The 26,527-nt window shown below is 47.7% G+C and overlaps 1 protein-coding gene across 1 annotated transcript in view; it reads left to right on the top strand.

Annotated features, from left to right (window-relative positions):
• Positions 1-26,527, top strand: part of Slc24a2 (solute carrier family 24 member 2) — a 288,585-nt gene that overhangs the window by 174,396 nt on the left and 87,662 nt on the right. The window contains exon 4 of the mRNA XM_012514856.1: positions 12,056-12,106. Within this exon, the coding sequence (XP_012370310.1) occupies positions 12,056-12,106 (51 nt within the window). The remainder of the gene's footprint in view (positions 1-12,055; positions 12,107-26,527) is intronic.

The raw sequence follows: 26,527 nt of genomic DNA, 5'->3' as shown, positions 1-26,527 counted from the left end.
GTCTTGCTCTACCTAGTGTGATGTGAGAGGTGACCATCTGTCAGCATCTGGTTTACCAAAAGTTGTCTAGAAGCTAGAGCTTCTGAGCCTCCAAAGTTCCCTTGTCATTTTTATTATGTAAAAGTGGAAAACAAAAAGTTATTACACTGTGTATCATTATCTTCAAAGTAGTTACTTAGAGTACAAGACATTAAACCAAAGACTTACAAAAAAAGATCCAAACAGACAGTTCTTCTGGGGGGCTTCTTGGGGGCTCCAAGGTAAATTGCACCCTCTGCTTCTTATGTTATTAAATTTCTGGTTTGCTGGCAGGCATTTGCTATTTCATCTCAATTGCATAACTGACTATTTGCAAAATATATTCTAATTTTCTACAATGTCTTTGCCACCTAGATTTTAAATTCATTCGCATACAATATAGTATTATGTTATATACAAAAGTTATATTCAGAAAGAAGCAATGATTTACACTTAGATGAAATTTAGCAACTTTGTGAACATTCTGTGTTGAGTTCATTCCTTTACTCTCTGGGTATCAGTGAGCTGGCCCTCTGCTAGCAGAGACCCCTGAGTCCAGCCACTTGATGGGACCCAAGACCCACCCACCGGTTCTCTGTCAGCGTGCCACAGCTGCCCAGCGCTCCAAGACTCCATCCCACTTCCAAACAAGGCTGCCATTTTCTCTCTCCTCCTGACGGCTTTTCTGCGTGACACAATTACTCACCTTTACTGCTACAGTGATCAGGGCGCAGAGCCGAGGCCACACACACACGTCCCTTTCCCAGAATTCTTTCTTCCCTGCAGAGATACTGAGGCAGAGTCACGGAGCTTTCAGGTTGGACACTAAACTAGGAAGAAGCCCAGGCAGCAGAGCCAAAGGTGACAAGGTGAGGAAAAGCAGCAGCACTTTAAATGGAATTTTAATTCCATTCAGTAGCATTTGTTATCACCACAGAGTGCCAGGAACTGTACAGAGTGCTGGAATGAACAAAATGAGTGCAAGGAGAAGCAGGCAAGCTTATCGTTCTTTTGGCTGAGTAGTTCTCCATTGTATAAAAATGCCACATCTCTTTTATCCATTCTGCAGTTGATGGGCATTTGGGTTGTTTCCAAAATTTAGCTATGACAAATTGTGCTTCTGTAAACGTGGGTGCACATGTATCACTGTGGTACGATGTGTTTGGTTCTTCTGGAGAAATATCCAAGAGGGCAGTGGCTGAGTTGAATGGGACCTCCAATGCGAGCTTTCTGAGGAAGCTCCACACTGATTTCCACAGTGGTTGCACCAGTCTGCACTCCCACCGTGAATGGAGAAGGGTGGCTTTCTCCCCACAGCCCCTGCAGCAGTTGGTATTGGCTGACTTCTTCATGGAAGCCATTCTTTCTGGGTGAGGTGGAATCTCAGTGTTTTAATTTGCATCTCTCAAATGACCAGTGATGTTGAACATTTTTTTATATATTTATTTGCTATTTAATATTTAATTTTTTCCTTTTAATTTTTCCTTACCAATTTTGGTGCTTCTATCTGGTCATCTGAACAACTAATTTGAAGACAACAATATGCACTATAACAATCCTGCTGAATTCCTGTCATCTTGTTTAGTGAAATTCTGTACCATTTCTAATGAAGTTTTTATTATTTTTTATTCTCTTTATAAAAAAAGAAATTTATTGCTTCAAAAATGTAGAATAAAGGTAGAATAAAGTTCTTAAGTTCAAACGAGAAAAAAAGAATAGAAGCAAATAAACAGGTTCAGATACTTGTGACAAGCTTAGCAGAAAGTGCGTGTCTGCTGCAGACAGGAGCGCTCAGGGCAAGCGGCCCCAGCCCGGTTCTCGAGGGCCAAGTGCGCTGAAGACCCTAGACCCCAGCACCCAGAGGCGGCACTGCAGGGTGCAGAGGGGCTGGGTGCTCCTCATGGGTCTGGAAGGGAGTGCCCTGACTCTCCTTTAGACGACAGGTACAGGCGCTGTCAATAAGGAGACGAGAGCATAAACAGGACCATTGCAGGGGCCTCGGGAGAGACGCGCCGTGGGAAGAGCCACAGGCCACCTGGTGGCCCTGGCCCTGAGGGCCCTGAGGGGTAGAAGAGACAGGCCTTGTGACCCTCTGTGACTGGCTGGGTGACAGGAGTGGCTTACAGAGGTGTTGGCATCGCCTTAGCCACCCCCAGCACCAGGACTTGGTCAAATATCACCAGCCTTATGTTTCTATAAAAGAAAACAGTGGCCCTATCTGCATGTGCCACATTGCGAGTCCCTAAAAAGAAAAGCAGGGAAAGAACGTGGGACGCTTTGCCAATTTTAAGACTGAGTACTGACAAGGTCAGGGTCCTGAGTTCAATTCCCAGTGCTTTCCCCACAAAAAGATTGGGTTATAAATGGAATAAGCTTTTCTCAGAAAGTGCTCTCTGGTTGATTTTATAATTTACCAGTGATGCAAAACTATCCAAGATTTTAGAAGATGGTATTAGTGAAAATGTCAGTTTCCCAACTCCCACCTGAAAACTCCTCCCAAATTTATTAAAAACAGGCTTTAGAAACAAGTTTGCTATTAGAAGAGCTCAGATATTCTGAAATAAAAAAGAAATCCCAAACGGTACCTGGATGGTCCCGGGTGCTCTGTGTCCCTTGCAGCTGAAGCCATTTTCTCATTATCTTTCAGCACGTTATTTTCACTTACTGAATATTTAGCTAGAACTCTGAGGCGAAGGACCTGGAGGCAGCAGTGACGACAACAGGAATAACTGACATTTATTAAATGTGTCTGTTGTGACATATTAGATATCTGTGTATATTAACTCACTTGGTTTTCATGGCCAATAAAGCAGGAATTTTTTTATAACTATTTCACATAAACATTCACTGTGAATTAGAGTAATTAAATCATTTGAGTAAGAACTGAAAGGTAGTAAGTAAAAGATCTGGGTGCAAGTCTAGGTTTCTTGGACTTCCCTCTTATTTTGGTTTTTGGTGCCGGGAAACTCAGGACTTTGCCCCTGCCACGCAGGCGTTGTGCCACTGGGCTGTCTCCTCAGCCTGACTTTACTTTCTCAGCCACTAAATGATGCCACTTTTTTGAAAGATGTAGTCTTCTTTGGATTTTCCTTTAGCAAACTAAAATTTGAAGATTTCTACATTATCTCTTTCCCTGAGTTGCGCATTCTTCCAATAATACTGTTCTATTTACCCTTTGACAGATTTTACAAAGCACTGTGACACTCAGACTTCATGGTGTGACATGCTTGATGATTGTTTTTGTCAGTCTTTTCCTTTTACCTTGTTCTTCTAAAATATAAACTTGTGAAAGAAATGCTAGTGCACAGTTCTAATCCTGGGCGGTCGTTTATTTTGATGTAGTAAGTTAGTCTGGACAATTTGTAGGTCAAGAGTTTCCCTGTTTCTGCTTCCAGTATTCTAGCTCTGGTTTCAAGACCCTTACAACAGCATAAAATAAGAATAGCACAAGAGTCAGCCCCATTTTCCAGACGAGGAGACTGTAGCTGTGAAAGGCTAAATATCAAAGTTCCTTGGGGCACAGTGAACTCTGCATCATACTCATGCGTGTCAACTCCAGACTTGTGCTGTGCCGCGTGACCTTCTCTTGTGTCACAGTGAAAAACTCAGCTGACACCATCTGGACTCTGGCCCTGTGAGGCTCTACAGAACGTTGTGCCTGCAAGCTTCCTGACGTAAAGGAAATCAGCCAGCACCTTTCGGTCAGACTCTCAGCTGCTGTATATTTCACCAGCAGCACCTGTGAGCCGTGAGCTGAGCACCTGTAATCCTCACTGCAGCCTACAGCTACGTGTATCCCCCTTCATGGGGGTGCGGGAACTGAGTCCCAAGGGCCTTAGGCAAGCTGCCCAGTCCCTGGGCTGGGAAGTGGCAGCTGCCGCTGTCAGGCAGATCTACCCGCACAGCCATCGTGCTACACCATCACTTTTCTGTGTGTCCTGAACTTTGAGAAAAAGAGAAAGCAAATTCCAACAAAGAACCGATGTTTAAATTATTTTAGGGTTGGTTTTGAGGTTTTAAATCACACAAGTAAATGCTCATAGTCAGGCGCGGCGGCATGAGCTGGCACTCCCAGCTACTCAAGAATCTGAAGCAGGAGGATTGCGGGTTCACAGACAGCCTGGGTAGGTCAGCAAGACTCCGCCTCAAAATAAAACGCATAAAGGGATGAGGGTGTGGCCCAGTGCACCCAGAGTTCAGTCCCCAGCACCAAAAAGAAAAAGAAGAGAAAAGGGATGTTTATGAAAGGTGAGACAACTCCTCAACCATGTTGGCTTAGCCTGATTCTCTTGCCTAAGTTGGGGTGGTCAGAAAAGGTAGGACTCAGCCATGCTATTTTGGCCTGATTCTCTTGTGCAAATTGCTATTGTTTATCTTTAAAAATCCTTTCTGGAAGCTGGCAGATTCTATTCTTTATCCCCCCCCCCAGCCACCCCAAAAGGAAAACAGAACAGCACATCCTGGCCCTATTTTTCTTGCTTGATCATCCAGATCGTGTAAAATCCAGTGAAATATGGCCTGAGTCAGCTCCTCACTGGACAGAAATCAGTAATCGCTGATGTTGCTAAGCAACGCCACAGAGGAGCTGGCTGTAAGTTAGGTGACAAATTTATAAGAAGCCGGAGTATCTGGGGACTCACTTGGACATTTTATTATGAGCCATCTGGATGATCCACAGTAATGACCACATGTTATGCTTCAAGGACGATAATTCCCACATAATTATGTTGACACCTCCCCCATGATCCTCCTTTTCAGAGCACTCCACTGTACATATGTTCCCTAATCCAGATATTTTCCTGCAAGATGATTTTGTATAGTTACACCTAATAAGCACCGTTCATTCCTTCCGAAAATAAAATTTAAAACAAAACCAAAATAAGTGTTTAGCTTGTATAATGGTGGAGCTGCTTGGGCAAGAATAGTGATAACAAAGGGATTTAGTTATGTGGTCATCATAGCTTGGTCCACCTGACATGGCCTCCTCCATGGTGGCCCCAGACGACCCTAAGTAATGAGGCAAGTCCAATTCAAAGCCAGAGATGAAGGGCCAGTGAGATTGCTCCACAGACTAGCGCCTGCTTAGGCAAGCACAGAGACCAGGGTTCTCTCCCTGCACTACATGCGACGCCCCCGGGTGTGGTGGTGCACACCTGTAATCCCAGTGCTGGGAAGGCTGAAAAATGCAGGATCACTAGAGTCTAAGGTGCATAGTGAGATCCTGTACCAAATATGTTTAAAAAAAAAAAGTTTCAAAGCCAGAGATGAGCAGACTGTAATTTTCCTACCAGGTGGGGAACATCGGCTTCAAAGGGGACAATGAGTTAAGCCAGAGTCCCTGGCCTTCTAGGAAAGGAGCCTGGCCAGGTCTTGTCCGGTTCCAGCAACGTTGCTGCGTCCAGGCATTCACTAAACTAGTATGTGCAAGGAAATTGAAATAAGTCACCTGCTTTTCAACCATGGGTTACAAATTCATGAGTCAAATATAGCCCACTGTTACTGGTTTTTTTGGTTTTTGTTGCACTTGGGATCCAACTCAGGATCTTACACTTGCCAGGCAGGTGCTGCTGAGCTATCTCTCTGGCCCTGTTACTGTTTTTTCATTTGGAATTTGTTGGTAGCATTCAAAAATCAGCAGATCTCAGGTCCAAACCCAGATTTCTTGTTTCTGTTGAGTGACCTGAGACCTCACCAGCAGTGCTCCTGCCAGCAGCCCCAGGAGGGAGCTGCCGCCGTCTTGGCCTGCGTGCTGGGGCTTCTCACGCTCGCCCCTGCTGCTTGCTGTTTTCCTCACACTGCTTTACACACCTGAAAGCTGGTCCCCATAGCTCACTGGTGCCCTAGCAGGACACCTGTGCTCCAGACTCTGGCCTGGATGCTGGGGTCTTTCTAACTCCTTGCTTGGCCCCCAGTGTGGCATGGACATTTGGGGGAGACTGGAGTCTCAGAAGGGTTGTAAGGACATAAAGACTTGCATGCAAAGAATGAAAGACAAAAACAGTAGCAGTAACAAGCTACTGTGTGTGGCTTTGCTAGAAGTTTGAGAAGGGAAAGTGAGGATTTTGTGAAGGGACTAGGTCCAGAGGATGTAAGATTTGGGTGATTTAGGAAAAAAAAAAACAAAACTGGATGACAAGAGTTACTTCTGCACGAGATGGGCGGCATGAGAAAGAGATCAGAAAGTCTGCTTGGCACTCAGTGGTAGACACAGGATTACTACCTTCACTTTCCGACTCATGAACTGGGGAATCACATTCAGAATACACGAGTTACCGTCCAGTCTGGACCTTTATTTTCACATACAAAGTTCTTACCTTCTTCCGAAAACCTAAGTGAGCGATTTTTAGTCTCAACAAAATGAGTACTCATTAGCACGGATTTGGAAGACCACGGTGTGGAAGAGCACCCAGGGCCGAATCGTCTGCTAGCACCTGTGCATACAGAGAGACACGGTGGGGCTGGGTGCGGCTGTCCCCGGATGCCCTGCCGTTCACAACCTCCTAGATGAGTTCTGTGCGGGTCCCCCCCCCCCCCCCCCCAGTGCTAAGCGGCGGCGGCGGCGGCAGTGGCGGCGGCGGCGGCGCAGCCGTGAGAGCTTTTCTCAGCGAGATTTAGAAGTTGAAGGTTAAAATATTCCCTTTCATCTGACTAAGAAGGGAGGGTTCCTGGCTGCTTCCTGATTTAACTTCCATCTTTTAAGGTGTTTCTTTTGGGGTGTGTGTGTGTGTGTCTGATTTAGTTATAAAAAATGACTTGTATTGGCAGGAACATTTGATACATAAAGAAAGGAAAAGCCTTTAGTTTTGGTAGTCCACACAGACTGCTTTGAAGAAGAATGAAGCAAAAAGCTTAATGTTGGGTTGTATTATAAGATACCTTTTAACTCAGAATTTATGTTTATTGTGAAGAAAATTTTTCATATGAGGAGACAAGAGGAATAAGATAGCAGTTCTCTTTTAACTCAGATGCCCTGTGAAAAACCTTGACAACTGTAAGCTCTAAAATAAATATAAAGGCTGTGCTTGGAGGAGGGAAGCGGGACATTACACATACTCAACCTTCACACTGTCCATTTACGTAACTTCAAAACAAAATACTCTGTTGTAAAAATAAATTCGCAGATTTATAAAATAAGCAAAAATATCCTTTATGCTCAGAATAAAATGTTAATATTAAAAAACATGTTTCTGAAGGTTAGACAAGGCAGCCTATAGCAAGCAGATAGAGCGTTTTCCTGCCAACAGTCTTCCTGCGTTGAAGGGAGGAGGGGCAGGCCTTTGATGCTCGCCTGTGTCCAGGTACAGGTTGGTGCCCCCAGGTGACCATTCTCCCTGTGAGTGGGGCTCAGTGCCTTGCAAGGAGCTGCCTCAGGTGTTCACCGCAGACCTTGGGCAGACAGTAAAGAGAGAAGCCACCTATTCAGTATTTTGTACCACCCCGCTGCAAAGACTGTCTAGATACTTGTTGTTCATGATAATGGTTTGCTGCCCTCTTCCTCATTTTACAGAAGGCAGTGAGGCTCAGAGAGGGCCAATCAGCTCCTTAGTAATAGAACCACATCTTGAACAGGCCGACTGTCTTGCTCAGAAGCATTCTTACCCATTACTGTAACATTACTGTACCAAAGGCTGGAAAGCCTCAGACATCAGTGCCAGACCTCCTGGCTTCGGCAAGCCCAGAGAAGCACATCACGCACAGGCATCCTGATTGTCGCTGTCATTCGGGGTCTGTGAATTTGGATACTTCATTTCAGAAATGTGTGACCAGCATGGGATATGAAAACAGCACTGTTCTGGGTTCTACCGAGGACAGAGCCACTGCCTCCATGACGGACAGCCCAGCTGGAAACGGGCTCTCCTGCAGCTGCTACCAGGGGAAGCACGGAGGCCCCGAGCCTGGTCTCTGATAGCCGGGCCAGTGCAGGCCCAGGTTCACATCCTGCTGCCTGGCTGTGGCCCATGTGTTGACTCACCCTGGACCTTAGAGTAGACTGACAGGATTAGTGAAGGGATGTTTTTAAAATCCTAGCCACAGTGTGGCAGAATATCTTTTACTGTTGAACAACAATCTCTGCTTAGAACCTCTTTAAATCATGTTGAATTCATTTCACAAAACCTGACTGAAAACATGAAGTTCTTTCAATAGCCTATTCCTGGTCTCATTAGTGCTCTTTCACACTTCTTTGTGGTACTTGCAACAGTGACCATTTTCCATACTGAGTGCTTCGTGTCATCTTGTCTGCCCTCCCCTGGCACCTGGAAAGGCAGGTGTCATCACACTTGCCCATTCAGTTGAGGACCCTGAGGTTCAGAGAGGTGGAGAAACTTGGTCAGAGTCACACATCTCCTAAGGAGCAGACCTTGGCTTTGAACCCACAAGCCTGATTCAAAGCCCGTATTCTTGACTTCCACACACTACTGAAAGTAATCTTCAAAGGATCCAGAGATTGTAACACATCTCCGTGGTAAGTAGTAGACAGCTTTACCAAGAAACTACTATGCTGTCTATACTGAGAAAGTCTTAATTTCTTCATATACAATAAACAACCTCTGAAAAAAAATATATTTTTCCCAGAAGTTAACTTTAAATAGAAAATGCTTTCATTGACTTCCCTACCTTTATTTTTCTGTCTAATAAAATGAACTGACCTTGGATCTTTCTATTGATTTTACATTTGCATGCTCAAATGTGAGAAGTCATTTTTCTGCTACTTCCATTTCTGGAATTTTCAGAAAAAGTACTGAGAATGTCAAAGATCTCAAAATTACAGCTGAAAAAAGCAGTGTTGGAAGGGGGGAAAAAAATCTATGTCCATGTAATTCTCGACAAAGGGAGAAGAGCTCAAAATATGAATTCTCTACTTTCAAATTCTTCCACATAACAAACGAGCCACATCTCCACCAAGGTGTTTCATCTTTGAGAGTGTGCTACTTTTTTTTTTTTTTTTTTTTTTTTCGGAACTGGGGATTGAACTCAGGTCCTTGTGCTTGCCAGGGAAGGGCTTATTCCACTGAGCCATCTCCCTGGTCTCTATTTTCAAATTCTTAAGACCAGACAAGACCTGTACTTTGGTTTTGTTAATTATAAAATGTGGATGACGGCAACTCAAAGGTGCCTTAAGCCAGGTAGGGAAAGTGCTGGCAAGACCAGAAGGAAGTGGACAGGGAACTAAGGAAAGGTCGGCTGCCCCTGGAAACCTAAGGGGTTGGGTGCCGGTGTGCCCACCTACCCAGACAGCCTTGAAGCGAGTAGAGCTGTCACGCTGGGCACCTTCGTGATCACATTGGAGGCCCACCTCCAGCGCCAGCCCTGAGGCCCACAATTCCTCTCCACTCATAGAGAAGTGTCACAGAGAAGAGGCACCCACCTGCACCCTCAGTGGCGTTGTGTGTGGCGCTGCTGCTCCAGTTCCGCCTGCTGCATGCTCAGTCGCTACAGTACACATTGCTGGGTAGGATGGCTCAGTACCTTCTTGGAGTTCTCGGCTTCACCCCCGTGCTACAGAAACTCAGCTTCTACCCTGTATGAATCCTAAGTGAACTCAGTCGGGCTGTCCTGGTTATTTGCTGCAGGGAGTGTGCTGTTGGAAGCCACTGCTCCTGCACTGGTGAGTTCTCATTAGGGCCTCCAGACCTCGCCGGCCAGGCTGTGAGCAGACATCGGCCAAAGCCACTTTGTAGACGCAACCATGGCAGTAGGCCAGCAGCCAGGCGTGTGACAGGCTCTGGCACATGTGTGCACATTATGTTCACGTCGCATTCCTTGTCTGTACCCTCCAAGGCCGTGATGCAGGGGCGAGGTCCTGGCCTTAGCGCTTCCCTCCTCAGGATGTGGACAACGTGTTTGTTGTCCTAGCAGCCCATTGCTGACCTGGCTGAGGGCCGCATTCTACCAGCCTGTTGCCGCTGCCCGTTCTTTGGCTAAGCGATACACATGGCGCCTTTGCCTGGGCAAACTCTTCCATTTCTTCATTGTCGTGCTTCAAGTTGAGTGTCACCTGTCATTATGCAGCTTTGCACTACTTTTGTTCCACCATTGTCCTCCTCTTTTTTTGGTATATTTGGTCCAGTTTTTGTCCTTCTGTCCCATTCGTCATCATCCCAGGAAGCAGCTACATTGCCACGGTGCTGAGCAGGAGCATGTCCAGCTCTGGCTGCGCAGACGTAAACAGCACAATGACATGAGCATATTTATTATTTCTTTATACCTGATTCTCCCGTGATGTGGGGTTAAGACCAACAGCGTCTGCCACAGATGTTTGACAGCGTGCGATTGAGACTTGAAAACAGGCATTTGCATATGAACGTTTCCATTTAAAGAGATGGACCCATAAAAAGGTGGTGGAAAAGCTTCACCGCATAGAATGTGCTTTATGGCCAACTGTGCAGACATAAAACCAACCGCCCACGGTCTATTTCCTGAGCAAATAAGAGTAAACGCTAGCTGCGTCTTCCACTGCTTTACTTGGGGGAAGGAAGAAAAAGGCTACAAAAATATTACTTGGCTGATATAATCCATCAACTTGCTGCAGAGTTTTATACACACACATACATTATGTGTGAAGTCACTGTAAACATGTGTTTAGTATTTATGAAGGTATTTAGATAATTTAAGAATTTCTGACTTGTGCAGTATTGTACGTATAATAAATTACTCTTCTTAAAAATGCCAGAAATAGAAGCTCCACTAAAGGCAATCCCCAAAACTCAGTGAAAATTTTCTTACTGAAGCACCTGCATCTTTTGTAATATATCTAACAAAATCATGAATAAGAGGATTTTTGCAAAAACATAACAATGAAGTAGTTTTTCTCACCAAGACAAAATTTGTGGTAGTATATTGACATGACTTTAGGTAAAGTTTTAAGCATGTGAGAAAAAGAATACATAGTGAATATATAAGTATACAATACAATTTATTTATTACTGATCTAAGCTAGATTCTTCATCTTGTACACAAACCCACTAATTATTAGTTGATTCATCTGTGGACTTCCAGCATCTGCCCAAGTTAATGGGACACAGTTTTCTGCAGAATCACAGGAGTGTCTCTGGAGTCTAATTAATTTTTTGTAGTTTATGGGGAAAGTGTTGTCATGAACAAGAAAAATATTTTTAACCTGCTCACAGTGTTGCTCAAAACAATCTGGGATTTTTTTAGACAATGAAGATAAAGATTTCCATTTAAAAACTGCAGTGAGAAAATAAATGATGTCCCCAGCTCCGCTCTACCCTTGCCCCAGCTGCCAGGCCGCCAACTGGTGAGAGCAGCCCAGTCAGCCAGTGGTTTCCACTGAAGGCAGGCAAGGGGCCACCTGCCCTCAGAGCAGGGGCTACTGGTCCTAGCCGTGCCCCGCTGCTTGTAGCACAGCAGGTGAGGCCTGGACCAAGAGTGCCGTGTCTTAGCCAGGCAGCTGTCCCTGGGAATATGCCTTGCTCTCGCTCCCAGAAGCCTGGCACCATTTGCAGCCCTCCCTGCATGCCAGACACGTGGCACTCCGTGCTTCCTACATCAGGAAGTGCAAGGGGGAGGGAAGGGTGAGCCCTGCCTCTTATTTTGGCTCCTCCCAGGTGGCTTCCTTACTCTCTGGGAAGTGGGCTCTGTTGAAGTGGGCTTCTGGGACTGCTGGCCATGGCAAGGAGCCCTGGGGTCTGCAAGCTCCATGGGCCTGGTCACTGTCCTTGTTTGCTCTTCTGCTCCTGGAGTGTCACCTCCATAAAAACTGTAGGCCCAAGATAGGGTGGAGTGAGGTATCTTTGCCTCAGATTCTCTTTCCCTGGATGTTAAAGTAACCGTGTCCTGCTCTGCCACGCAGGGCACGTCCTCCCCTCAGTAGAACTATATATTTTTGGTGATTTCTGAAAGTGGGCCATGAAAGCTGTCTGCCACATGGCCCATGTTTGCACATCTCCATTTAGTTACGATTGCAGAATTTGACAGTATAACTCTGAATCTGATTAATTAAGAATGTGTAAAAACAAAGTTCTTACAGTATAGCTCGTTCCTTATCTTTGTGTCTTTTACTGTGATGTTGTAGAACTTGGATCATATGGAAAGCTAAAATATTATGACACAATGACTGAAGAAGGTAAGAATGACTTTAGAATTGTATGCACTGGCTTCTACTTTTCTGTCTTTTCATTTATGGTGTCTGTTGCTTGCCCATTTTTTTTATCGTTTTTTCCTCTTTGCATGACTTCAGTGACATTGTGTGATTTATTATTCTTTCCGCATTGTTGTCTAGTTTTGCCACTGTGTGTATTTAGAGTTGGAGACATACAGCACCATGGGCAATCATGTTACTCCACTCAAACAATCCAAACCATCCCCACTGTGTAACACACTGAGAGAAATGGTGTCGCTACGGTAAACACCACCTGGGTCCAGGCTCACAACCACATATGAACGCACATCCACTCTGTACCCTCCTGGCGTGCCCTTGATTCCAGGGCTTGGTTAGGTTCTGGGGAGGTTCTGATCTGTGCAAATAAGTGAGAGGTCTCGAGTAACTTCATATACCCAAGGCAGCTTGCGGCCTCAGTGTGACAGGCAGCTGTGAGCATGTATCCCCTGAGCGTCATTGCTGACTCAGAAAGAGCATTAGATGCAGGGCCACCATTCTAGCGAGCAGAGCTGTCTGAAGCAGGGTCTCCTTCTGAGAGGCTGGGCATGCCACCAGAACCATGTTTCTGGAGAAGAGATGAATTTTAAAATTTATTTATAAATGAACTCTAGGTGAGACTCTATCCCAGAGGGCAGCTTCTTCCCATGTAAAATCAGGTCTCTAAATTAAGCTCTCCACAGAACAGTAATTTGAAAACTATGAATTTTTAAAAGGGAGTTGTCTTAGTGTCTTGTCCCCTATTCTACCCCACATGTACCCCTGCCTTTTGAGTAATATATATTTGTAACTTATGAAAACATTTGGGAGTTTTACATGATTTTTTTACAGAAGCCACTCTGTTAGGCAAATCAGATAATTTCACCCTTCAGCATGAGAGAGAGATTTCCAAATGTGTTGCTTACCTTGCTTTCAATTCCAGCATTTCTACATTTCCTTAACTTACCAAAGATTCCTAGTGGCTATGCATGCAAGAAGGAGGCCATTTGACAGCCCTGGTGAGAAGAGCCCCTCTCAGCTGCCCCCAGCTCTGGCTTCTGCACAACATCTGAGCACTCTTCTCTGGCTATGCCTGGGCTTTCCCATAACTGTGACTTTTTGGTAGCCAGACACTAGGATCTCATCCTGGGCCCTATCAACAAAGAGGAGGGGCCTGGGACCCTTGGTCAATGAGAGGTCCAGGGGCAGAAGGCTATGGGCAGGTTAGGCAGCCTCGCATCCGGGGACAGACAGCACACAGAGGCCATGGCCGCGCTATTATTTAGCCCTGGCTTGCCGTGGAGCGTCTGTCAGCTTCTGCCGGCCTGTCGCAAGCCTTCGCTGCCTCTTCTCCATCTTGCCCACTGCCTTCCACTCTTAGCTCGCACTGCCAGGACACCCTGTCTCCCTGTCGTCTCAGCGCCCCTCTTCCCCCTTACTCTGCTCCTTTCCTTCCTCTTTTCCAACTGAACAAGGGTTGCTACCCACCTTCTCCCTTCTTCTTCCTCCAGCATCAGGTAATTTGAAATCATATGAAGGTGCAGAAATGGTGCAGTCTCGTTGCAGGCCTTAACAATGGCTGGGCTTTTGCAGCAGGCAAACAAAGTCATGTAATGTCTGGCATGACTGTCAGTCTGTGTTGAAGGCCCTCCTGAGTCCCTTCATCTGTCCTTGTGCTTCTCGACTTCCCGTCCCCCCACGTCCCACTCCCGGGTGCTCTTTCCTGGTGGAGGCAGCACATCTAAAATGCGTTCTGTGGCGCTCCAGTTCCATACAATGTTGCTAGGCAGCTTACAAGGAAAGCAAAAGGACTCTTAATCTCCTAGTTGAATAAGTGAAAAGGTCTGAATTCAGTGAGTAGATTTCTTCACTGCCTTCTCGGGGCCCTTCATAGACTCCTGGGTGCTGAGCAGTCACAAACCGTAGGGCAGTCAGCTATGTGGGGTTTCCCAGGCTTCCGTAACCGGAGAACCTACCCTTGCAGGGAGCCCCTTATGTGACAGCTGCAGAGATGCCGGCCAACGTCATTGCTTCACTTTAAATAGGAACCTCTAAAAGATTAAAAAGCTCTCCAGACACATGGAAATCCCTCTTGGGTACCAGTAAAAAGGATATTTTGGGACTGGGCCCACATTTGGCTCAAACCTAATTCCAGAATTCTATCAAAAAGACAACACCGGTATAGTGACCTCAGACCTGGCATTTACGTGGTGTGACTTCTTCAAATTCTCAAGCGTCCCTCCCTTCTCATTGTAAAATAGTAATCCTAGCTCTGGTTTACATTGCTTCCATGCTGTGCAGTTTACAGAAGTACAGTAAAGATGAAGATTTGGGGGCAGTAGCTGTGGGCTGGTAGCCTTTGGGATGCCTGCCCTCTGAAGGCACATTTTTAATTTTAGAGTTGTGGCTAGCCCCTAAGCAAGACTTTATTCTAGTTGCTTATGTGAGTAGTCATTAAAAAGAGAGTAGTGCACAAGTTATTTATAGCTTTCTCCAAGAATTCTCTAGACATTGAGGTCAGAGACTTACAATGAAACCTTAAATTTGCTCCCTAAAGGGGCCAAATGGAACCCCATACACAAAGAAAAATTGGGTGATTTCAGGGCTGGCTCGATAGCTCAGTGGACTAAGCACCTGCTTAGGCAAGTGAAGAGACCCGGGGTTGATCCCCGACACCACATGCCATGCCGGCCCCACCCCCCAGGTGCACTAAGCCTGCCACGGAGACCAGGCATGGTGGCGCACGCCTGAACATATCAGGTCATTATTTTATTTTATTTTTATTTTTATTTTTTATTCATTTTAATGAGAAAAAAGATAAAATAGCGATGAAACAGTTTTAAAACAGGTTAGGAGGATGTTTACCATAATTAATATATTGCATTTTGTTGTCTTCATAGTAGTTATTCAGAGGACAAGATGCAGACTTGATATCTTGTCAATACTATTAGTACAAACTTTTATTCTCAGTGAACTAAGAGAAAGAAGCTGTATATCTATCCTAACCCTCTTGTGTATATATATATATATATTATTTTTTCCTTCTTTTTTTCACAACAAGACTATCCTTTCTTTACACTTTTGTGAAGTTAGTAACACAGGATGCTAGCTGGCCTGGCAGCTGATAGCTGACCTTAACCACACGGGATGTTCCTCTCAGGACAGAGGTAGCTTGCTTGCTGTAGCACTGGGCCAAGTCCCACCTGCACATATTTGATCGATTTCCTAGCTTTGTGGCTCCTGATATGTCCCCCCTTTTACATTTTGTCTTTTTCAGAGATGGGTGTTCCACTGCAGTAAGAGAAGCTGTATTTGGAGAAGTCTTTAAAGGACTCTTTCATACTTATAAAGATTGTAGGTCCTTGACTTTAGCAAAACAGGCCATTATTTTAAACACTCGCTGTACGCAAGCTATTCTAGTAGGTATCTTGAGGAAATAAGACAAACAGGTGGTCAGTTTGCTCCCATAGGATTTAGAGACCAGGGAGCAATAGCCAAGAGCAAGCACAGACACCAAGGGAAAGGAGACCAGCCCCAGCTCTCAGAAGACAGCAGGCGGCAGACAAAGGAGAGTGGGCTTTCACCAGGAGAGGAGACTCTGCGGGGAAGGTGGGCTCTGAACAAGGCCTTAAGGGATCAGCAGATGAGGCATAAAGTGGGTGAGAAGGATGGCAAGGATGGCCCTACCAGGTGAAAGAGGAACCACAGGGCGAAGGACGGCAGCATCTGCTGGGTGCCTTCCACTGCTGGGGCAGGACTGAGGTCTCTGTGCATTCTGAGTCATCTGATTCTCATCCTGTTCGCATGAGCAGAAGTCGATGAGTGAGACTCAGAGAAGCAAACTGATATGCTCTGGGACCCAGAGGCAGTGAGCAGCAACACAGGGCCTCTCCTGAAGACTGCGCTGTGAGAACTTGACTTCCACGGCTTGCTGCAGGGCATGTGTGGGACAGAGGCAGCTGGTTGGCTGTGGCCCAAGCACTGGGAAGGCCAAGAAGGATAGCATCACAGGGTGGGCAGCAGTAAACTCTGGAATGAAACACTTCCCCCTGCTTGAACACTTTACCCTAACAAGTTTGTTTTAATGAAAGTCTGGGGAAAATGCTGGCATTTACCAAGTCTGGCCCAGCCCTCAGAGCCCTCTCTTTCCATCCCTCAAGGCACTTGAGTAACCTAGAACCCAACCTGGATCAGCTGGAGCCATGCCTGTGCTCCTCCCAACTCCACACGATGAGACTCCTGGCAGGCCAGGCACAGATAGGGAGCAGAGCCCGTAGGGATCAAGGCAGCCCTCCAAGGACGCCGTGGCCTTGTGGGAGGCACAGGCAGGAGCGCAGGGCTGTGTTGCACACATCTATGGTGGGGAAGCCCCGGGGAAGACATCACATCCAGGGCTGGGAAATGACAACACCCATCAGGCAGTGTCCGCATGACCTTATCCTGCATTGCAAGATGACAAGCTGTCCTGCCCGCCACCTATGCAACTATAGTCATTCAGTGAACAAGCACCTGCTCCATGCAAGACCTTCCGTAGACTGGATAGGCTGTGAGCTGCACTTCCTTCAGGGATGGTGTTGGCTTCCATAATAAGACATTTCTGGGGACACAAAAGAAAGGCCCTGCTTTGGTCTGTCAGTGACCTCAACTGCCCCATATGGAAAGCCGTCCCTTATTTCCTTGTAGAGCAGTGCTGCATGTTACTGGAAGAGCGATGTCCACTCTTAAGGTCAACAACCCATAGCTGATTTCTCATCTGCAGATACACAGACTTCGCAGCATTCTCCCCCTGAGAAATCCTCTGTATTGGACTTGGCTCCCTCCTTAAATTACTCTACAGAAAGAGGGATGTGGAAACTTAGTTCCAAATAAAACAAGTTTGTGGGATGGAATGCAAAGGAGAGGAAGCCTTTCTACTACTAATAGCAATATGCAGAAGTAATGCGTTGTACTCTTTGGCGATAAGCACTTCACAGGACACGCAGGCAGGTCAGGGCCTGACTGACAGCTCTCAGTGCAGTGATGTGCAGTGTCAGCTCCTTGCATTGTATTATCCCAGAGTTCTTTGCACGCAGCAGAAGCCATTTCCAAAATAATAATAATTTCACCAGTATCTAAAACATCAACCATCGTCCACTTGTGTGAGTAAGGCAGAAAAGTTGTGCTATCAGGAGCAGAACTTACAATGATCTTTTCTTTAGAGAAAGCAACCCGACTGTTTCATGGCAACCAGTGGTCCCTTCACCAAACTGAGGAACTGATAACATCACCCAAGAATCATAAGCTCTTAAATTAGACATTTGGCTGTTTTGTTAAAACCCCAGTTATTTCAAAGAAACAAAAGCACCCGAAGTTCACATAGGCTGGTCAGCTATTTGATATTCTGAGTTTCATTGAAATAGCCTGGTTCTTTTTCAAAGAAGGAGCTGGACGTTGGAATATTGTTCAGCAGTGCTTTCCATTGCCCAAGACATGTCCTCTAGAAATGCAGTTCTAAAGCAAGTCCTCGGTGGTGCTGTCTGCTGCCTTCTCAGTATGTTTTCATCCTTGCTTGTATGGTAAAACCTTGCTGTATACAATGATACGTCAGGCGAGATTGGTTCAGCTGTATGTAACAGAAAATCCAGATTAACAGTGGCTTACATCAGATGAAGTTTATTTTTTCCCAAGCGTAAGAATTCTAGAGCCATGTAGGACGTGAAAGGCCAGCCGCGTCACAGCATCCATCCCAGGATTTAGGCTCCTTTACCCCTGTGCTTCACAACTGTGGTGCATGATTTTCAACTCTGAGGGCACTCAGTTGGTCTAAGAAGGCTGCTGCTGGAGCTCCACCCATCACGTGTGTGTTCTAAGAGGAAAGAAGTGACTCCCCAAATGTTTTGTCTTCTTCAAGGAGCCTTACCGGAAGTCCCTCTCGGTAGAGTTTGCCCGATACTCACTCACAGGATGCCATCTAGGCTCGAGGCATTTTAAAAATGCTGCCATCTGTTAGACACCTACCAACTCTGAGTCTGCCATTGAGCAATGGCAGGAGCATAGGCTCTGTGTAGGTCGCTTGCAGCCTAGCTGAGCGCCCACAAGCTGTGCGGGAGACCCTCGGCCCTCGCTCAGGGCCGACGCCTGGCAGGCGCCCAGGTAGAATGCTGGACAGCGGCCAGAGGGGAGGCCGGTGCTCGGAAGGGCGGTCGGGCAGGGCTGCCTGGAGACGCCGAGGCCATAAAGTCGGGGTTCTTATGGCTACAGGAAGGGCTGGCTTTAAAGCTGGGAGAAGGATGAGGATGCCTCCCAGGAAACCCCAAACGTGACGTCTGAGAAGCAGGCGAGCTCTCCCAAAGGAGCCGGGAATGCAGAACAGTAGACAGGAGAAAACGGTGTCCCGAAGGCAGGTAAAGAGCACATTCTGAGGAGCGGCGGGGAAACGCCGGGGTTGCCAGTGCGCCCACCAACTCAGCCGAGAGCCACGGCAGGAAGAAGGGCGTTGTGCAAGGCCGAGCCGCAGCGGCACGGCCGGCAGTCGTGACTTGGGCCGTAGTCGTGACTTGGGCCGTAGTCGTGACTTGGGCCGTAGTCGTGACTTGGGCCGTAGTCGTGACTTGGGCCGTAGTCACGGCACTTTGCGAGAAGAGGCAGGCAGATCATAAATTCCACCGCAGCCTAGAAAATAGCATTTTAGTGAGACTCCATTTTTTATTTCTAAATGAAAAATAGAAAAATGGGGATGGGGATGTGTGACAGTCCTGGGCTTAATCCTCAATAGCACCAAAAAGAAAATTATATCAGAAAGCGAGACCCCCCCCCCCACCCCCGGGCTGTGCAAGGGCCGCAGCTCTTGGTCGCGATGAGGCCGCTGACCAGTGCAGGAGCACAGCTGTATGGCCAAGGACGGGCGTGGCAAAGGAGGCTGACCCGCGGCCCGTGCTGCCCTGCCCGCCCGTGCAAGTCACTGCAGTTGGCAGCGGAGCAACGGCAGGGGAAGCTGGTGAACTAGGTTCTTACATCCTCAGGAAAGACGAGGGGCCAGTAGTCACTGGGGCAGCGCCACTACAGGCCTTGACTTATGCTTCCAGGAAGCGGGAGGAATGGTCTGAAAGCTGTGAAAGGGCAGCCTTCGCGGTATGCACAGAAGCGAGCAGCTGCCGCTCAAGGCCTGCAGGAAAGGGGTTTGCAACGATCAGCTGCCTTTCAGTTGTAATGAGAAAGCAAGGAGCATGCTCAGAGAAGCAGTTAAGGTGTAGGGGGATCACTGACCTCAGAGCTCAGAGAGGGAGACATGTCTAGAGCCACCCAGAGATGAGGGTCCAGCCGCAGTGCGCGATGGGGAAGCTCTGTCCCATGGAAAGAGTGTGGCACGTGGTGGGGGAGCTGGGTGACAACATGCTGAATCCTTGCTTAGAGCTGGCCCTGGGAGCAGTTTGCAGCAGAAAACTAGGTTCTGCTTTATGAAGAAGGCGTCCCTCACGAGCACCCACAGAGGTATCACAGCTATGGATGTAGAATGGCCTTCCTCAGCAAAGGGACGGGGGTTCTGCCCAGGGCAGAAAGGCCTTCAAATGGCTGCCTATCACACAGCTTGAGAGGGCCTCAAACGGCAAGGTCAAGAAATTGTTTTAGCCGGGGAGATAGCTCAGCAGCATGAGCACCTGCCTGGCCAGCATGAGGGCGACAAAGCCGTTCCTTCTGGCAGCATGTCCCACTTGTGCCCCAGCACATGCCCTGGACTGTGTGTGGCCCTGCAGGTAGCCTGGCAAGCACTCTGCAAGTTACCTTTCTGCCCTCATCAGCAAAGCGGGGTGCGCTGGGCTCAGACACCATTTCCAGCACTGTGTTATGTTTCACTCATTCCAAGTTTACAGCTTCACTCATTCGGTCCAACTCCATGACCAGGGGATTTTTCTGGGCACGGAGCAGCTGTGCTCAGCAAGGCTGGGCCTTGCCCACACTCAGCTCTCAGCCCCCTGCCTGCAGAGATGTATTCTTGAGGGTGCCTCCCTGGGGCTGGATCTTAGGAAGACAGCAGCCTTGTCACCGTACCTAACCAAAGCAACCAGCTAGCATGAGGTCTGTCCAAAGGCCACATCAGCTGTGTGAGCCAAGCCATAGTCTTCCTGAAAACCAGGACCAAGGAATTCTTCCCATGAGAATACATCCAGCTCTTTAAATTTCATTGCATCTTATTTCTGTGATCTAAGCTGTCAGAAATAAAGGCAGAAAGATCGGAGCTGGCAGCACAGACAGATTTTGCCACATCGCATATGCGGAAGGTGCTAAATGGCAGCAGAAGGCAAATTGGGCGTGCTTTTGTGTCTATTTCTGCCATTCCTAGAGCTGAAAATGCTAACTTGCCTTCATCAGTCAAACTGAAATACTGTTATTATAAATTAATAATTCACATACATGACACTTTCTGTTTTAAAAAAGCAAGAATCTGTTACATCAGGGGGCTGAAATGTTCAATTATGCTTGGTAAGGTTCTCTTATAATTAAATCTGAAATAAATGAAATCATCTCATGTTGGTCGTGGCCTCCCAGCTTTGAGCTAAGTACTCGCCCCAGGTGTCAGCACTTCTGTAGCAAACACACCTTTCAAGCCAGATTTGTAGGTGCCAGGTTATAATTTAAACTTAAAGACTAGAAACCAAAACAGAAATTAGGAACTCAGATTGGGTGTTGACTCATAGGCCCATGAGGCCCAGGTGACACCGGGTGATGTATGTGAATGAAATTATGGCTGCTACTGCACAAATTTTAACCAAATCTAAAATCCTTATTGTCCACCGTGACAGATAACTATGTAATGCGTAGGTCCATCACAAGAAGAGCTGTTTTCTTAGGCTCTTCCTGGGGTCATAGCTCTCAGCCAGTACACACTCAGGTAGTTCCTACTATTTTCTATGCATTAATCTTATGCACAGATTAACGTCATAACCTATTTGTAGAGATGAACACCCAAGGAGCGAGTCTGGGCAGACTGACTAGAAGGCTTCTTCCGCCTTGGGAGATCCTCAGATTAAACATTGACAGGTTCTGGGGGACAAAGCCTGCCCCATCAGGAGCATCAGAGTACACTCGTGCACATGGACTTACCCACAGGGGCTGCAGATGACAGGAGCATACCTACAGCTTCTGGCTGGCAGACACTACCTGGCTCAGAATTCCAAACCTGAGAATCAGACCATCCTCTTTTGAGGCTTTCTTTGTGTGGCAGTTTGCATCTCTGTAGATGGGATAGAAATGTTCAGAAAATCAAGTTCCTAAAACAATAAAGCAAGTGACCTAAAGTGATTTTTAAAAAACCAATTTCAAGTGGAGTCAGCCTCAGCCAAGGGCAGTAAGTTGGCCCTTTCCCTGCAGTCCTACAGCCTGTAGTCCCGTACCTGCTGCAAAATACTTTGGCTTATAAAATTCCAGATTGACCAGACTTATTAGATATCTTCTTTAGAAAAAAATTCCCAACTGGGTGTAGGGTAGACACCTATAATTCCAGCACTGGGAGAGGCTAAGTCAGGAGAATTTCAAATCTGAGCCTCATCTAGGCAATTTAGCAAGATCCTATCTCAAAATTTAAAAAGAGTGGGGATGTAGCCCAGTGCAGAGGCACTAGGTTCAAGCCCTAGTACTAGGGAAAAATGAAATATTAAGATAGACTTTAACCATAAATACTGTGGGACAGGAAATGTGACCTGAGGAAAGCCCAGCAGAGTCTGGGCAGTTCTTGCAGCGTCCTCTGGGATTTCCCCCTCTCTCTGCCCACTTCCCCAAAGTCAACTCAGAATAGTTTTGTACAACAAAGAACTCGAGCACCCCCACCCCACCCCATCATGGTTTGCTTAATATTGCCTGCTCACCAGCACCTGGGGAACCAGTGTAGGGAGACAGCCACAGCAGCCTTCCGCTCCAGGCCCCACACTGTAGTTGAGAGAGGGTAGGAGAGTATCTCTGGTCCCCTAAGACTCCTGCCACGATGACGCAGGCATTAGGGTCTGTCAGGGAAGAAAGGGACCTGGGCAAAGTGCTCTTTAGGGTAAGACGCCTACAGCACCTTGAAAAGGCTATGACAGGTAACTAAGGGTGGAGCCTTCGGGGCCCCTAGTGCTAAGCTGGGATGCAGATGCAGCAACTAGAAATCAGGAGAACAAGCACAGGACCAACTCGAGCCCTGGAAAATCGGGGGAAAGATGAGTTCAAGGTGAGCATCAAAAGGACTTGGCAGCTAATTGGATGTTGGTGACAGGGAGCACTGTAGGATGACTGGGGAAAATTAAGTGTGGAGATCACTGCGAGAAAACAAAAGAAGGAAGACTTCGGGGGACGCTGCATTTGGGTTGGGAACGTCCAAGGGAAGCTGCTCCAAGTCTGTGGGAGCAGAGGTCTGGGCGTAGGGGCCATGGACAATCAGGGTGGTCAGTCGGGTCTTCTTGGGAGCAAATGAGGTGCAAGGAAGGAAGTGTCAGGAAGGAGCCTGAGAAATACACCAAGGGCGTCCTGGAATCGAGACAGCATCAAGAAGGGCAAGGACTGCCAAATGCCACTGCGAAATCAAGTCACGTGCTGACCAGGTTCCATGGAGTGCTGCTAGGAGATGCCAGAGGCAGCTGACGTGTGAGCCACAGAGTCTTCACTGCAGGGAGGTGCCAGCACAGCCAGGGCCTTCTAGCTGCAAGGTAGCACCCTGGATCAAGGAACTTCCACTCTTTCTCTCCGAGATTCCATGCCCCACAGGAGGTCCTCCATCAGACCACAGCCTTGCATGCTTACTCTCACCTCTTTCTGCTCCAGGCTGTGAACTCTGCAAGGACATCAGCAAAATCTACCTCCATTCCCAGACCACCCAGTCCACACAGCACAGCAGTATGCAAGATTGTGATGTGTGCTGGCTTGAAGGAAGGCAGCTCCCAGAGCGCTGATTACAGCGACTTTACTGCAGCCTCGGAGTGCACACAAGCCAGGCAGTATTCTGAAATGCTTTCTGAGGAACCTAAAAAGGCAGCAGGATCTCCTCCCCGGGAAAGACTGCCCTCTGGAGGGAACTGCAGGCCCGTGGGCAGCACCTAGGAGAAGGCCATCCCTGGCGAGAACACTGGCTCTCCCACAGGGGCTGCGGGTGTGGGTGTCCACAGAGAAGTCCTCAGGCAAGGCCCTGATGAGTGAGATGTAGCCCAAAGAAGAGGCTGACGCCTAGCTCTCTCTCCCTGCCCCCTGCAGTGCCCAGCATATCTTCTATGCTTGTGCTTCTGTCTGTGCCCACCAGCTTTGCTTTGGGAAAGTGCGGAAGTAGAACGACTGGTCTGCCCCCTGCCTTCACCTCCGGAGGATAAACCCTGGGTGTATCCCATTGTCTCCTCTTTAGCTCTAGAGAATTCCTCGAGTTTCGTTAGTCACCCCAGCCCCACCAGGGCCATGAGCTCAAAAGGTGCTGAAACAGTTTACTTTGGGTCACTGCCCAGCAGGAAGGGGTGATAACCCCAGCTATGTCCCTAGACACATGGACACGGGTACCCACCGAGCCTCATAGGTGTTGAAAATGCAGCAGTGAGCGAAACATTAATCCCTGTCCTCATGGGGCTTCTCTGCCAGTGGAGCACAACGAAAATCCAACAGTAATAATGCTACTGCAAATTAGATGGTGTTAACTACTGTGAAGAGAATACCTGGGACAAGAGATGCTAGAGAGAGAGGCTGCCCAGAGAAACTGCAAAGAGAAGCCGACATTTGGATAAGTATTTACAGAAAGTGGCACAGTGAGCCCTGAGGACTTTCGAGGAAGAACACTGCGGTTGGAGGGCAAGCCAGTGACACAGGCTGAGAGGTAGGACGAGCAGGTTCTCGAAAAGCAGTGTGAGGTCACAGTGGCAGGGGCAGAGCGAGCAGGAACAGAAGCCAGGCTCAAGGCAGAGGGAGGGTTTCACTGCAGGGAACCTTGGCAGCAGTGTAAGGACCTCGACCTTGACCTTGACTTCGACCTTGACCCAAGGGCCACTGCAGGGCCGGGCACGGCAGGGAGTCGCATGATCTGATTTTCGGATCTCTGAACATGCTAGAAAGAGACGGGCTGGGGGGACAAGGAGGTAGGGATAGAAGGGGACTCACACCTGCCAGATGGTTCCTGCTCCTCATGCTCACCGGGCCAGGGCTGAGGGGCTGGCGGGGGATGGGAAGATCTAGAATATCTGGGAAGTAGAGACACGATGCTGCTCTGCCTCATGGAGCGTGAGAGAGAGAGAGCAGGCCGCACGACCCGCTCTGTGGCAAATCTTGCTGGAGTGACGAAGAGCTGTCCTTGAGACCCTGCTTCCAGAAAAAAGGGCAAGGAGCAAAGGAGAGGAAAGGAGTGTGCTTTCCTTTTTTAAGCTATATGACAAGCCTCGAGCTTCAAAGAAAGAGACACAAACGGCAGCACAGAAAAGTCAAAACCAGGTTTTCAAGACTTTCAAATTTTCCCTTCTGTTCATTCTTTTTTTCTTTCTGTCTTTCTCTGTCTTCCTCTGTCTTCTTTCCTTCCTTCCTCCATCCCTCCCTTCTTCCCTTCTTCCCTCCATCCCTCCCTTCTTCCCTTCCTTCCTTCCTTCCTTCCTTCCTTCCTTCCTTCCTTCCTTCCTTCCCTCCTTCCTTCCTTCCTTCTTCTTCCAAACCTGGTCTGTTCCCCAATGTGTATGTGTGATCCCTCTTCCATCTCTTCTGTGTTGCAAGTTCCAGAATGTTCTGTGGCACATGGTGTCATCTGATTGCGAAGGGTTCCTTTTGTAGCGTGCCCAGTTCAGATTGGTGGGAAAATGTGAAGCAATCTCCAGGGCTGTTTCACTTTGCTAACACCAGAACTAAAGCCAAGTTCATCCCCTCGAGGGAGGAGCCCCTTCCAAGGTCATTTTGCAGCATAGCATAAGGCCCCCGTTTTATCCAGAGTGCTTTGGTCAAACATTGTGGTCGTTTTTTCTAAATTCCCTCCCATTTATGCCGGGCCCTTATGCTTTGATCTCTTCCTCCCACACCTCTTACCACCCCTCAGCACGTAGCCTTCTAGGATACTCAGCTGGTACTCTTGCAAGTTTCAGAGCAAGCTACACTATATTACATTTATGTACTAGGTTTTGACATAGGTGCCTCACGATTTGAGCAGTTTGCTATTTCTGCAATCTCTAAGTATACACGTATCTCTAACTATATAAAAATACAACACCTAAAAGATTTATCCCACAACAGCAGATATTTTTTAAGGATGTCTTAAAACATGTTAAAAAATCACTCCTTCACTGACCTTGCAAAGCACCCAAAAATATCTCAATTCCTTAGCACCCAGCACAAAACTATGCAATTGTTTGTTAGACAGATCTATTCTGTATGCCTCCCCTTAAGACAACGTGGGCTCTGTCTAGAATTTGGAGCTGACTTTTGGAGGATTCCTTGAAGCACAAGTCCTGTGGGCTTAAATTCCTGGTGAATGTCATTTATTCTCAGTCCCACCTGTGCGTTGAAAGGTGTGAGAAAGCAACTCGAGAGTACATCGTCCTTGCTCTGTGATGTTGTTTCCTTCGCCTCTTATTTAGAATCCTCCTAATGCCACCAACTGTGATAGGCCTTTACCCACATTATCTCACTTAAACCTCACATTTAACTAGTGGCCAGTGCACCATCGGAATCCCCTTGTACAAGATGAGATCCGAAGCTCCAGTTCATGCAGAAACTTACCAAACATCACCTGGCAGAGGCAGTGAAAGAGCTGCGGCTCAGGCTCAGGTGCACCAGCCTCCCAGTCATGTCCACTTGACCTCAGCAGCATGCTGTCCCCACCAGCCAGCGCTCCTCGCAACACGTGCTTAGTCCCGAAGGTGCCATGGCTCCCTACGCCAAGCCACCGAGGGCCACACTGACGGTCCCAGGCTCTGCTGGCTCTGCCCCACTCCTGTCCTGGAGATGGACACACACAGTGTCTCATGTTGCTCCCTGTGCTGGCCCCAGGAGTGGCCAGCAGCTAGGACAAGCACGCCTTACATTCAGGTTCTGCCCACCTGCCTCACAGAGCACAGGTGTGTGCTGAATCTGTAGGTGAGCTTTCAACTGCTGTCCTCCTGGAGAGTAATCTTCAAAGGAAAATTCTCTTTAGGCCATGGAGCAGCCATTGTCAGCAGTTGGCATGCAAACAGTTAGCAGGTCATTTTAGTGAGAACAAAGAATGTTGAAGAGAAGGGGGTGAAATGTTAGCGAAATCTGTAGAGAAGACAGCTCTCAAACCAGCCGCAGCTGCCTGCCTTGCTGCTGCAGAGCTCGAGCCCCACCTGTAATGTCACAGAGAACCTAAGATGTTGCTGCACTGAGAAAGGTAGTGGCACATGGCCCAGAAAGCCTCCGTGGTGTGTGAGGTGGGGACCCCCAGAAAGCCTCCGTGGTGTGTGAGGTGGAGACCCCCAGAACAGCCTC

Source organism: Octodon degus, unplaced genomic scaffold (genome assembly GCF_000260255.1).
Source record: "Octodon degus isolate 3935 unplaced genomic scaffold, OctDeg1.0 scaffold00044, whole genome shotgun sequence".
In the NCBI taxonomy this organism is placed as follows: Eukaryota; Metazoa; Chordata; class Mammalia; order Rodentia; family Octodontidae; genus Octodon; species Octodon degus.
Note: the sequence above shows the minus strand (reverse complement) of the source record. Positions and strands in the feature narration are given on the sequence as shown.